The sequence below is a fragment of the Gekko japonicus genome, unplaced genomic scaffold (assembly GCF_001447785.1).
Source record: "Gekko japonicus isolate JY-2015 unplaced genomic scaffold, Gekko_japonicus_V1.1 scaffold671, whole genome shotgun sequence".
Taxonomy (NCBI): Eukaryota; Metazoa; Chordata; class Lepidosauria; order Squamata; family Gekkonidae; genus Gekko; species Gekko japonicus.
In genome coordinates this window covers 72,603-87,393 of record NW_015168068.1, presented here as the reverse complement: position 1 = coordinate 87,393, position 14,791 = coordinate 72,603, and the positions used below count along the sequence as shown (strand labels likewise).

At 38.6% G+C, this 14,791-nt stretch overlaps 1 protein-coding gene across 1 annotated transcript in view; it reads right to left on the bottom strand.

The window, feature by feature from the left end:
• LOC107113278 (glutathione S-transferase A4-like) overlaps window positions 1–10,849 on the bottom strand; it is a 22,001-nt gene extending 11,152 nt beyond the window's left edge. Inside the window, exons 1-2 of the mRNA XM_015414587.1 lie at window positions 10,763–10,849; window positions 8,576–8,627 (exon numbers count right to left, since the gene is read on the bottom strand). Of these exons, the coding sequence (XP_015270073.1) occupies window positions 8,576–8,627; window positions 10,763–10,849 (139 nt within the window). The remainder of the gene's footprint in view (window positions 1–8,575; window positions 8,628–10,762) is intronic.
• Between the last annotated feature and the right edge of the window lie 3,942 nt (window positions 10,850–14,791).

Genomic DNA, 14,791 nt, shown 5'->3' with positions numbered 1-14,791 from the left:
AGCTCTCCAGCTGCCACCTGGAGATTGGCAACAGCTTGTTTGGAGGGTGGGTTCTATGGCATATCTGTCTGAGGTCCCCCTCTTCCTCCTCCTCAGACCCCACCCTCAGCAGGTTTCATCCCTAAAATATCCTGGAAGTTTCCAACCTGGAGTTGGCAACCCCTATGTCCTTTCCAGGCAACCATCAGCCTACCTTTATCTGCCTGCCTGTCTTCAGGTTTACACCCCCACCCCCCCGCAGCCTCTGCCTAGGGAAAGGGCAGTTCTTTTCCATATCTTAAACCATTGGTCTAGATCAATATTATGTCTCAGATTTTGTGCCCATTTAATTATAGAACCTTTTACCACTTCATCCTGTGTTTTGGTTTCTAACATTATTGTATACAATTTCTTTATCAATTTATCCTCTGCATATAACAATATTTTATCTATTTCATTTATCTTTTCGTAAAAACCTTCTTCTTTGTCTTTAACATATCTAGAGTCTAATTATAGAACCTTTTACCACTTCATCCTGTGTTTTGGTTTCTAACATTATTGTATACAATTTCTTTATCAATTTATCCTCTGCATATAACAATATTTTATCTATTTCATTTATCTTTTCGTAAAAACCTTCTTCTTTGTCTTTAACATATCTAGAGTCTAATTTTACCCTTTCCCACCAATTCAAATCTATATCCTGTTTTTTAAGATCTTCTGTTGTTTTTAGTACATTTTTACAATCCAACAGGTCTTCGTACCTATGAAATAAACTTGTTTTTAAAAGGTTTGGATTTGTAAAAGCTTCAAGTGGTGAGACCCATTTTGGTATCTTAGTGTAATAAAGTATTTTCATTTCTTCCCAAAGTTTCAAAATGGCTCTTCTAAGAATATGTTGTTTAAAGTATTTATGTGTTTTTTCTTTGTCATACCATACAAAAGCATGCCATCCCAATAGTAAGTCATGTCCTTCTAAATTTAAAAGTCTTGTATTTTCCAAAATAATCCATTCTCGTAGCCAAGTCAACGCAGCTGCTTTGTAGTATAAAGACCAGCCTGATAAGGCAAATCCTGCTCTTTCTTTTGCATCCTGTAATGCTTTTAGTTTAATTCTTGGCTTTTTATTTTGCCATATAAACTGTGTTATCAGTTTATCTAGGTCTTTAAAATATTTTTGGATTATTGGGATTGTTTGGGAAAAAAAGATTAATATTGGTAAAATATTCATTTTTATTGTAGCTATTCTTCCCATTAAAGATAATTGTAAGTCTTCCCATTTCTCAAGTTCCTTTTTAATTTCCATTAAAGGTTTTATATAATTATCCTGTAATAAAGAACTGCATGTTTGTTAAATTTATTCCTAGATACTTGACTTTTTTCTGTACTTCAATTCCCGAGATTTCCTGCCGTTTATTTGTTCTTTTGTCAATTTTTTTGTTAAAATCTTTGTTTTGTTAGTTAATTTTCAGACCGGCTACTTGACCATAATCTTGTAAAGTTTCCAAAAGCAGTATCATTGAGTCTATTGGATTTTCTAGAATAAAAACCAGATCATCTGCAAAATCTTGTAATTTAAACTCTTCACCTCTTATTTTCAATCCCCTAATCTTTGTATCTTCTCTGATCATATTGTTCAGTGTTTCAAGTATGAAAATAAAAAGTAATGGGGAGAGTAGACATCCTTGTCTAGTTCCTTTTTTGTATCTCAATATTTTGTGATAAATCCCCATTAACCAGTATCCTTGTTGTTTGGTATAGATGGCTTTTACCATAATATAAAATTGTTCTCCACAATTCCATGCTAACAATTGTTCTAACATAAAGTTCCAGCTGACGTTATCAAACGCTTTTTCCAAATCTATAAAGACCAATGCCATATGTTTCTCTGGATGTGCTTCAAAATACTCAAGTACATTTAATATTATTCGTACGTTATTTCTGAATTGTCTTTTTGGTAAAAAAACCCAAACAACCTGCTTTGTCTTGATGTATTTGTGTCAAAACTCTTTTCAGTCTTGCTGCCAGAATAGAAGCAAAAATTTTATAATCCACATTTAATAATGAAATTGGTCTATAGTTTTTAATTTCTTTCTCATCCATGTTTTGTGTCGTGCCCTGGTGGAGCCCCAGGCACTAGAGGACTGCTGGCCGTACTGGCAAAGGATTTAGGAGAGAAGCGAAGGTCTCAGATATGGAATAGGTCTGGAGTTTCACCACTGCCAGAGCCTTCTTCCTTGGGTCAACAGCTGCTTTACGTTGTCTCTCTGTTATCTCTCAGCCAGTTGCCACCGACATCCTCCCTGCTCTTCTTCTGCTTCTCTCCTTTTATCCCCTCCTTACTCTCTGTTATCCCTCCCATTTCTCTCTTTAGTGATTCTATTGCTCCCATGACCCACCCCTCACCTCGTCTGCTTTCCCCATAGGACCTCTCTCCCTTGGTCTCACCCATCTGAGTTTCCCCGTGATTCCCTTCCCTAACTGCTCTATCTAGGGGCGTGGCTACTTCCGGGGCAGCTGCCTGAGCGAACTACCGTGTCTGTGATGCCTCCAACCATCTTTCCTCTGGTGAGGTCGGGCCTTTCCATGTACTGCACAGCTGTGCCCGAGCACATCTCTCCTGTGTCACTCGCTGGCCACTCGGGCCGGGCTCCTGCTTCATCTTTCCCCCTTCCCTCCCTGACACTTGACTTTGGGGTGTCCCTTCCAAGGGCTCGCCTTTGGTTACTATAGTGGTGAGATGGCCCTGTGTTCCTGAAGTGCTGTGTGCCCAGCACGTGGCGCGCCAGTCCTGCCGCAGCGGCCTCGGAGGCCACGGAGGAACCTGTGGTGGGACATTTTGTTTATGTATCAGAGTAATTACAGCTTCATTCCAGGTCTCTGGGATTTTATTTTCCAATAATATGTTTTGTATTACAAGCTTTAAAGGCATTATTAATTGGTCTTCAAAAACCTGATACAATTCAGCCAGGAAGCCATCTGGACCTGGTGCTTTCCCCTTCTTCTGTTTCTTTAATGCCTCTATCAGTTTGGAGACAGAGACAGGGTCATTTAAAATTTTCTTTTGTTCTTCTGTAAATTTTTCTCTTAAAAAAATCTTTAACTTCCTCCTGTGTAGCTTCCTGTTTCTGATATAATTTTCCATAATAAGTTTCAATTTTTTTTTCAAATCTCTTGGTATGTTTCTTTCTTTCCCATCCACATCTTTCAATATCTTTATGTGTAATTTTCCCTTTCTTTCCGTAATTTGTAGGCTAGCCATCTTGTTGGTTTGTTTGCATTTTCAAAATAGTTTTGTTTTCCATAAGGTTTTATTTTGCTATTTCTTGTGATAATAGACAATTCATTTGATGTTGTAACAACTTTATATTTGATCTTGTTTGTTCAGTTACAGAGCCTTGTTTCATTTTATCTTCTTTTTTCAGTTGATCTTCAAGCTTTGTATATTTCTATTTCTTTTGCTTTCTAATATATGCATCTTCTTTCATTATCCAACCTCTTGCGTATGCCTTAAATACATCCCATACTACACAAATAGAAATATCTGGTTGGATATTTTGCTTTAAAAACATTTGAAATTCGTTTTTGGTATCTGCTACAAATTTTTCATTTTGCAAAAGAAAAGTATTTAAAGTTCATCTTTTCTTTCTTGGTGAATCTTGTATTGTTAAAAGTACAGGATTATGGTCAGCGAATATTGCAGGGAGGATCTCTACTTCCACCAAATCATTTATAATTGCTGATGATGTCCAGCACATATCTATCCTTGACCATGACTTATGTCTAGGAGAAAAATATGTATAATCCTTCTTGTTGAGGTTTCTAACTTTCCACGAATCCACCAAATTATATTCTTCTGCAAGTTGTAAAAAATTCTTGGGAGTTCATTGCCTTGTTTCTGTTTTCCAGTTTCTGTTTTTCTGTCTAAAAATCTGTCAAATACTGCATTATAACCTCCAATCAGAATCATTTCTTCAAAATCTTGTCTGGATATAAGGTCATGAAGTAGGTGATGTTGATTAGGTGAATATATGTTAACAATCAAAGTTGCTTTAGCTTGTCTTTGTACTTGAGCCATCAAGATTATGCCATCTACCGATTTATATATTAGCTCTGGATGTAAATAATCTTTCACATATGTAGCAAGCCCTCTTTTTTCTTTTCTTTATCTGAAGAAATAAAAACTTTTTGAAACCTCTTCATTTCCAAATATCTTTGGTCTGAGGATTTGATGTGTGTTTCTTGCAAACCACAACCAATTGCATCTTTTTCAGTTGTAGAAAAATCCATCTTCTTTTTTGGGGGTGAATTCAGTCCATTAACGTTTATTGAAATTATTTTGATTTTTCTTCTATCCATCCTGTACTTGATCTTCTGTATCCTCTTTATTCTTCTGTTGAAGTCTCGTGACTATTTGGGATGGTTCAATCCTTACTGCTTTTTTCTTGAATCTTTGGGGTAATCCTGTAGTTCCTACTGCTCCTTGTAAGTCCTTTTCTTCTTTGTCTGTGCCCTACTGTTCTTCTTCCTGTGTTTCCAAATCCTCTCCATATGTTTTGAGAAAATCTTCTACTTTAAATATTGAGTTAATTTGATATATTTTCCCTTTGAAAGTAAAGAAAATACCTTCTGGTATCAGCCGTCTAGATAAAATTCCATTTTTCTCAGTTTAGTTGTAGGTTGCATGTAGTCTTTCCTTTTTCTCTTGTACTTTCCAAGGAATCTCTTTTAGTATTTTTATCTCTGCATTTTGTATTTGAAGAGAAGTATCATTTGCAGTTTTTAGAATTCCGTCCCTCATAGTTCTTTTGTAAAATCTCACATATACTTCTCAGGGTAATTTATTTTTTCTTGCATATGCAGAAGGCATTCTAAATACCATATCAATTTCATTGTAGACCTCTTCTGGACTCTCTGCACCTGCATATTCCGCGAGTATGTAGGCCATGTCTGTCTTTAATTCTTCATCCTTCTTCTCTGCTACATTCTGAAATCTTAATATGTAGGCAGCTTTATCAAGTGCCAACCTTATGAGAGAATCTTCCATAGTGTCCTGTTTGGATCTCATGGCCTGGACTTGAAGACCTGTTTCTTCAAATTTGTTTTTCAGCTTGCTAGTTACTTTTACCAGACCAGAGATTCCTTGTTTATTAACTGCAATCTATTTCTTAATCTCTTCAGTTTGGGTTGTTACTTGTTGAGCAAGTGAGTCCAGTTTAACTTGGATGGGATCAGTACCCGCTGCTACTGCTTCTTGGATCAGGCTCTGCAGGTCCTTGATTGAAATTTGGGCTAAATTAGTAGCCACAGCCTTTGGTTGTCCTGGAGATGGGCCTGCAGGGCCTTTTTTTGGTGCCACTAGCCATATTTTAACCTTCTATTAAGACAAGAAATCAGTCACCCTGTCTCTCTAAAACACTAATCTTTTTGCTTTTGTTTATGTACCCTGTCACAATAATACAGTGGCCTTTCCTAACCTAAGAAATACCAAAACAAGAAAACCTTATCAAAATATTTACATTGCTAAAGGTACAGTTTATATTTTGTGGTTACTATCTGTAGAGACCAAACAAAACCATAACACTCAGGAAATGATGTTTTAGAAGTGCTGTCTTCTTTCTTCTTTTTTCTAGTAAGATTTAAACAACATTTATAATCCACATATTAAAAATGGACCTCTTTGTAATCCAATGGGAATTCTTCACTAAACCAAAAATCCAAATATTCCACAAAAAGGAAAAAACCACTTATAGATCCAATATGCCAAAAAAGGTTTTGAGTTGCAATCCACAGAGACAAATACAAAACAATGGGGGAAAAACTGTAATTCACTTCAGGCAAGGGGAAAGAAAAGAGGACCAAAGAAATAAAAATAGTCCGTGCCAACAGCCCCAACTAGTTGATGCCAGCTATTCCAAACTTCCAAGCCACTGAAGTAAAATAAAGAGATTTCTTCCTCTGCTTTACGTTTCAAAGTACACTTTTAAAGTTTAATAAGGTTTCTCATCTGCAATCTGCTCAACAATTATACTCTCCTTTACAAGTCTTGTCAGCATAAAGTTCAATAGCAATTCCAAATAGAAGAAGAAGAAGAGATTGGATTTATACCCCGCCCTTCACTCAGAGTCTCAGAGTGGCTTACAAACTCCTTTCCCTTCCCCTCCCCACAACAGACACCCTGTGAAGGTAGGTGGGGCTGAGAGAGCTCTTTCAAGAACTGCCCTTTCAAGGACAACTCTTGTCAGAACTACGGAGAACCCAGTTCTCCCAGATTAGACTCTGCACACTTAACCACTACACCAAACTGTCTCTACACCAAAGCCAAAAACAAACAAAAGTCCACCCAGGCAAAAAAGAAGAAGAAGAAAGAAACAGGAAAGCAAAAATACACGCTAGTCCATGCTAAAAAACAGAAAAAGGCCAAAAACAAATGGGATCTTTTAAAATTGTTTACCAATATACTAATCCAAGCTATGGTCCAAATATTATTTAGTTATTCCAAGGGTTTTAGTCTTATATCAAACCAAGTCTCTATAGCCCCAAGACTTTTAGATACTCCATTCCAACTCTTCCAAGCTGCTGTAGGAAAAAGGAGGGGAAATCTCCACCTCTCCCTTTACTTTCAGTTTGTATTTAAAGTTTAAAGGGGCTTCAAATCTACAGTTGATTTCTCAAATGTTGCATCCTCCTTTACTTACAATATGAAGATCACTCCAAAATGTGCAGATTCTCAGGTCTGAGTGCATTGAAGGATCTCCCAGGCGTCCCAGTGATCATGGCTGATCTCTAATGAGCACTCACGGGTCTCCTGCATTGGGGCGATCTGGGCTCAACTTGCCTGCCACTGCATGCAAGAATGCCCAGTTCAGGCCCCCTGCTTGAACCCCCCTTCAGGAAGGCTCAGTGGGATCCAGGTGGTCCCGGACCTCCCTGTAGAGACCGGAGATTCGGCTGCTTCCCAGGAGACATTCCGGGAGCAGTCCAAAGTTGCCACACCGCTGCTGGTTCTCTAGAGACACCAAACTTGTCAGGTATCTCTGGCTGACTCTCCTTTACATGCCCTCCAAGCTTGGTGAGGAATGGATTTATAGGGTTCATGTTATGCCCCCCCAAGAAAGTGCCTCATCCTCTATTGTTTTCAAGAGGGGGGGACAACAAAAAAGGGCAATAGAAGCCCAGCAAAATGGAATCAAAGTCCCAGAGAATCTCTGCAGTAGAAACTGAAGGTGGCTGGCATTTTTTTTGCAGCCCAGCAGAACCAGTGCAATGTACCAAGCAGAACCAGTGCCACTGTGGCAGTGCAAACCCAACAGGACTAAGGTCAAACCAGAGAATTTCTGCAGTAGAAACTGAACGGGGGCATTTTTGTAAGCCCAGCAGAACCAGTGCAATGTACTAGTGCCCAGCAGAATCCAGTGCCATTGTGGCAATGCCAGCTCAACAGGACTGATGCCAAGCACAGAATCACAATCCAAGCAAAGGGGGAGGTTGCAAGCCCAGCAGAACCAGTGCAATGTACTAGTGCCCAGCAGAACCCAGTACCAATGTGGCAATGCCAGCTCAATCACAATCCAAGCAAGGGGGGGATTTTTGCAAGCTCAGCCAAACAAGTACAATGTACAGAGTGCCCAGCAGAACCGAGTACCACTGGCATTACAAGCTTGAAAGACTGATCTCAAAGCACAGAGTCACAAATCCAAGCAAGCTTGAAAGGACTGATCTCAAAGCACAGAGTCACAAATCCAAGCAAATGGTGTGGGATTTTGCAACAAAATGAGTACAGAAAGGAACCCTGGCAAAGGTGGGGGCCTCTTGAAACTGACATGACTACTTTGAAACTGACAACAATGTTTCCAAGGCTGGAGAAATCCAACCCTGCTGTTGCTTTGAAGTTTGGTAAACCTTTTTGAGTGGAGACAGTCTGTCTAGAAATCTATCCATTCATGAACTGGCACAAACCTCCGCAACCTGCTTGAAAGTTTGTGGAAAGTTTGTGCTGGCATGAAGTTCAGTTCACAAACTATGAACTGCCCACAATATCACAAACTTTAGTTCATGAGCTCGTTTGTGCCCATCCCTACTGCTGGGACTCTTACGAATAAATGAGAAAGCAAATGATGCCAAAATGAAAGAAACAGCAAGTTCAGTATTGGCACAATTAAAGGTCGATGCCTGGATTTAAGCTGCAACACATTCCAGGGAATATTTCTTACAGAAATATTTAGTGTCAAAGCAGACATAACACAGAAGATGCATGATTAGAATCTCCCTTTTAAAAAGTTCAGATTCAAGTTCAGTCAGAATTGGATTGGTGCTCTCATGTTTTCCAGGTTTGATTTTGATGCGCTTAGGACTGGAGTAACACTGAATGGGATTGCACTAAAAATCACAACCTCCCAGCCAGCATATTTTTTCTGGCACTTTTGGGTGCGTGTGATTTAGACAAGGGAAGCAGCACAGAGGAAAGGGTTGATTACCAGCTCAGCATTTTGGCTGTAACTCAGGTGAGGTCACACATGCATCTAGTGAGCGCTTTTAACCATTTGAAGAGCCTAATCCCACCCTTCCTGTATTCCATTTAGTTTGACAGTCTTACCTTTTAACAAGTTTTCATACTGCTCTCTAGTTTTCAAAAACTCTTCTTCAAACTGAAGAGGGAGAGAAATTATGTATGCATAATAAAAACAAGCAAAAACTTTTGTGAGCCATTTATCGAAACAACGTGAGACCATAGAACAGAAGGTGTGCCTCTGTACTGTGCAAAGAACAAAAGCCTTGTTCTGTATCAAGAACATTGACTAAGTAAATATATCCAATTGCTGTGTAGCTTTACATTCCTGAGATAGGCAAAGAGCAGTACCTGCTGGATGAACATTTTTTTCTAGGCACTGGAACCTCCAAAGTTATTTTGCTCTTATTTTAAGAAAATAAGAAATGTGTTATACCTGCCAAATATTGACAGATTGCACGACAGATTGATAGACTGCTCCCTGGAGCGGTGGAACAGAATTGCACTAAATAAATATATTTATGTTTTAGCAGCCATATTGATTGGCTCAAGCAGCACAGTTTCACACCATGCCACCAATATTCAGTTCAGCACACTTATATGTCTGTGTGTATGAGCAGCATGGTAGGTCACACAACCCACCTAACAATACAGGCAGAAGATATACGTATTGCCCACCGGTGCTCAGGGGGGACCTGGCAATCTTATACTAGAGCCACATGTTATCCAATCCATGCACATATGTGCAAGTGTGTGTCTAGGCACATGACTTGTATAAAATATAAAAGAGATTCCAAATGTGTGTGTGTGAGATAGAGACAGACAGACAGACAGAGACACACAGAGAGAAGATTTTCTGCTTTAGCAAATAGTATTCCTGTTCAACCCAGGTAGCTCAATCTTGTCAGCTCTTGGAAGCTAAGCTGGGTCAGCCTTGGCTAGTATTTGGATGGGCAACCTCCAATGTATTCTCGAAGGAATACCAGGGTTGTAACACAGAGGCAGGCAATGGCAAACCACCTTTGAGTCTAGCTCACCACCTAGTGTTGCATAATACTAAAAGAGCTAGAAGAAGAAGAAGAGATTGGATTTATACCTCGCCCTTCACTTGGAGTCTCAGAACAAACTCCTTTCCCTTCCCCTCCCCACAACAGACACCCTGTGAGGTGGGTGGGGCTGAGAGAACTCTGACACAAACTGCTCTTTTTCAAGGACAGCTGTGCCAGAGCATGTGACTGACCCAAGGTGACTGACTCTGGCTGGGACTGACTGACTCTGGCTGGGAGGCAATCTAGGATCTCCGGCTATACTACACACACTGCCATATAATAATGATTATGATAATTGTTTTTATTATTTCTGTTCATATGTAAAAACTTCACTTGAAGGTTTCAGAAACCATTTCATCATCATCATAGGATTAGAGAGGGAGGAAGGCAAAATGACCATCCATTTGAAGCTTTTTGGCTAAAAACTACAGTAGGTTCTGGAGTGCAGAATGTTTCCTCCTCAGCACTGAGTAATCATTTCCCAGTGCCACATCTTTGGGGTTAGATAGAAAAGTTCCAGTTCAGACAGCATGACTTCCAGGTGGGCTTAAGGTCTGACTTCTCCTTTATTAGTTAAATATTAAGAGATGGTAGCACACCAGACAGAACGTGAGGTTCTCTTTATGACAAGCCTGCTGTTGCCATTGTTATCTACCCCTTTACTTTTCAAACAGTGAGGATATTGCATTGGGAGAAAAAAACACCAATGACCATGGATGGGAATTATAGGTCCCACAGTTATTATTGTAAAGTTTTTTAAAAACCGAGTCAGGCCAAATATGACTGGGAAGAGCATGAGCACTTATCTACCAGTTCCTCTAAATAAAAGAGTGGGTGGATTGCAGATTAAAAAATATATATTTTAAAGCCAAAATTGAGCATTTTCATGAGTGGAGCTAAGCTGTGCTTCCTCCCCTACCTAATTTCACGGACTTTGCTGCTGCTCGCACTTTTCTCCCAGCAAAGCTCTCTTCTGATATTGAAGCCATGAAGAGCACTGAAAGAAAATGACCACAACGAGAGAACGTGAGGAAGGGGCAGGGTTTAGCCCTCCTCACCCATGTGTATACCTATCTAAATACACCTGGTCCCCCTACCCATAGTCATATCTAGTTTTTCCCTGAGTTTCCCCTTTGCCTAGAAATGCAAAAGACATTATAATGTCGGCATTTATTCTAGCAAGCCATCTGCATGAAGTTCCCTATGGAAAAAAAAAGGTGCAAACCTCAACACCAGCTGCTGCCAAGAGCCAGCGGACAGATTCCATTCTTCCCCTTCCATTAAAATAGTAAAGTTTAGGTTTCTCAGCCATGGTTTTCAAGCAACAGAAATTCTGAAATATAAGGCAAAAAGTGTGCAGGTCACCAAAGCAATGCAAGCAAGATATTCTGCAGGGTGGGCTGTTCACAAATTGCATTTCAAAATCTGAGAATTAAACACAGATCTTTGGTAGTGCTTTACTGCTTTTGTTTCAAAGCAGTCCTATCCGGCTTCTACTGTGTGCCTAGAGTGGCTTACGATAGTGGTATGCTAACAGAGAGAACAATGGAACAAAGTTTGAGCCCAGTGGCACCTTTAAGACCAGCAAAGTTTTATTCACAGTATTAGCTTTTGTGTGCAAGCAAACTTTCTCAGAGTGAACAATAACACTGGGAAAGAAAAACTGTAACAAACCCTTCAGCTGCTCGAAAAGTTCTCAGCATCCACCTGCCAGCAATTCTGTTCCCATATAACAAAACGTCAGACTTCTGCAGTCCAAGTATCAGGCTAAGCAAATAAGCTTTCTATTTTTCTAACGATCAGAGTATACCATCAAGCATTGTTACTCTTCCTAAGGAAGACTGGGGCCTTCCACATGGGGGATGTTCCCAAGGGCCAGGGAACCTGCTTTTTTAATCTGAAATGCCGGTTAAATACATAACAAAAACATAATTTTTAAGTCACGAAACAGGCATTTTTTAAAAATCCACTCAGTTTAAAATGTCTAATGAATGTTATCTAGGAACACTTTGTAGATATTGAATTAACTGTTAATTAACCCATTCTAGATGGCAGTTAACCATTAAACAAATGGCCTTGCTCTGATTAAATTTATAAGACTGTCTTTGGGTCGCCACATTTTTTGTGGGGAGTCTCTTATACTGCCCAATACACAAAATCTCAACAGATAAGGTACATTTATTCAGTTGTGGAGAAACTGGCAATCAGAGTTCTCTCAGATGGAAACACGGATACCCACTTCTACAAGTTAAACAGCTCACTATCATATATTAACATAATATGCCAGCAGGATCTTACCAAAGACGTACTGAATTTTCAGTTAACAAACCTCTAGTCAGTCTTTGATCTGAGGTCCCAGCCACCCCTGCCTTCTGCTGCAGAAGAAGCTTTGCCTGGAACAATCCACCTTCTGGAACTCCTCCCACAGAGTGATCTTTGCAGTCATGTGACAGTCATTCAAGCAGAGTAGCAGACAAAACGGATCCCTAGTGCGTGATAGTAGAAAACAGCAGAAAACTGCCAAGCGAAGACCATGAAAGATTAAATGCACTTGAAATGTCTGAGTATAAGATATATTAAGTAAATGTTTAAATTGCAAATAAATGTCTATAATGACTCGGTGGTCCACAACCAATACAAATACATATGTGCTCATGGCAAATTATACATCAACGCTAAAATACAAATAAACATAACAGTTTGTGCTCACATAACAAGATACGCACATAAATCCAACCGGTTGATTCTCCTTGCTTAAATGCAATAAAAGTGTCCAAAAACCTCCTGCAGTCATAAATCAAGCAGAGGATGACCACTGAAAAATCTTCTATAGACGAACCAATGCCTTTCCTACGTATATAGACATTTCAATGTCTCTCCTTCTGGATAAACGGCTGAATAATGGAACTGTAAATAATAACATGCAATCTATGCAATACCTTAATTTTAATTAATTAACAGAAAATTACAATATAACTGCTTACCCGAATTTCAAAGAGAATTACATAGACTTACTACCCGTTCTTTTAGCTATGTTGAATCCCAGGTTTCTCACAAACAGTAGCATCACCATCCCACATAAAAGTACACTAGCTAATGGATTGCAGGTGTATCATTCTTAAAGTAACAGTAATAGAAAGATGAGCCATTCAAATAAAGGCAGAATAATCCAGGCTCTGATTCATTCCAAATGGAGCATAGGCCTTAAAGTCATAAATAAAATGGGTCTTCTTTTGTAAAAGAATCTGAGTAATATTTTGGGTGACATGAGGTCTATTATGGTACACAAAAATCACAAAGAAATCCATTTCCTTTGCAGAATGATCGGCCTGAATGTAATGCTCTGTCATTGGTGCCTGAACAATTTTATGAAGTACTCTTGAGCAGTGCTCAAGGACACGTGTCCTAATAGAACATGTGGACATGCCTACATATCGTAATCCACAGGGGCAGGTAGAGATGTACATAATATTTTTGGATGAACATGTTGCAAAAAAAGGGCATCTGATTTTTATATTCTTAGTAGGATTTTCAAATCCTTACGTGGCCAGTATTAAACTGTTTAAATGGTTTATAGATATTTTTATTTTTGTTTACAGATTCCAATTTGGTGGATTCTTTTGTCAAATTGATTAATACTTTACATCAACATAAAATGTGACATTCATTATAATAATCACACCATTAATTTTCTTGGCACACTGGTATATATAAATGGGGGGGGGGGGACTGGCAGTCAAACCTTACCATAAACCAACTGACAAAAAATCATATTTATTTTTTGATTCTAACCGCCCGTATAATTTAAGGTCCAATTTGCCATATGGCCAATTTTTAAGAGCAAAAAGGAATTCATCTTCTGTGCATGGGTATAGAAGGAGCCAGGAGCTTTAGCAAAGCCGTTTAGAGCAAGGTGTTACCCAGAATCTGTTATAAATAATGCTAGAAGCAGAGCTGATCAGGTGGAGAGAAAGCAACTTTTACAATATAGGGAGAAACCGGTTTGCTTGTGCCTTTCAACATTCCTATTTGGCCAACAATATCAAACATTATATATAAAAATTGGCATAGTCTCACACTAGATATTGGCTCCAGGAGGGACTGCAATTTGAGGAACATTTTAGTGAGAGCAGACATTTCAGTAAATAAATCAGAAGGAGGTGTCAATAGCATTAGAGGTTTCCATAAATGCAGGAGATGTGCAGCACGCAAATTTATCTTGGAGGGCGATGTATTTGAAAATCCTACTAAGAATATAAAAATCAAATGCCTGTGAGCACAAACTGTTATGTTTATTTGTATCTAAATGTTGATGTATGATATGCCATGAGCACATATGTATTTGTATTTGTTGTGGGTTGTGGACCACCAACTCATTATAGACATTTATTTGCAATTTAAACATTTACTTAATATATCTTATACTCAGATATTTCAAGTGCATTTAATCTTTGAGAATCATTCAAGCAGAGGCAGAAGCAAGCATCTTTTTGTACATGACGATTTTGTGGTTCATGTATCAGTAATGTGCATGTAAAACTGTATGTTTGCTAGAATGCACACACTGAATTCCTGCTTTCTATCCTGGATTTAAAACACTCACATACGAACACTGCATTATTTTGTAATTATTCCTCCCCTGTAGGGAAGAGAATTGTGCATCAGTGGCAGAGCATGTGCAGAAGGTCCCAGATTCAATCCCTGGCATTTCCACTCAAAAAGCACCAGGTAGGAGGTGATGTTAACAGCTCTTCCTGAGACTTTTGAGAGCCACTACCAGACATAAGAGAAAATAAAAAATAAAAAATAAAAATAAAATGAAAATTAAAAAGTTTAAAAAATGATAGTAAAAATGATGGTTGATCCTATTTTGAAAGTTTTTGTAGCTGTTTAGAAAAATTTCTTCATGATATGTGAATTATTATGCTGCCGGTGTACTTCATCTGTATTGCTCATTCATTTGGTACTAAATTAATCTCCATATCATTATGATGTTGCTGAAAGGTCTCTTGAACTAAAATTAGGATTCGATTAAATCAACAAGTTTAAAATGAGCTGTAGTGTGTTTTATGGAGATGTCTACATACGAATGACTTGTGTGAATTTATGAATGTCAAATGTTCATGTATTTGATCTGATCTAATCTGTTTACATGCTATTTATACTTCTATTCTGTTTTTAAAATGTTATTTAAAGTATTTTAATTGTATTATCTTAAGTTGTGATGTAAACTGCCCTGAGCCCGCTTGCTGGG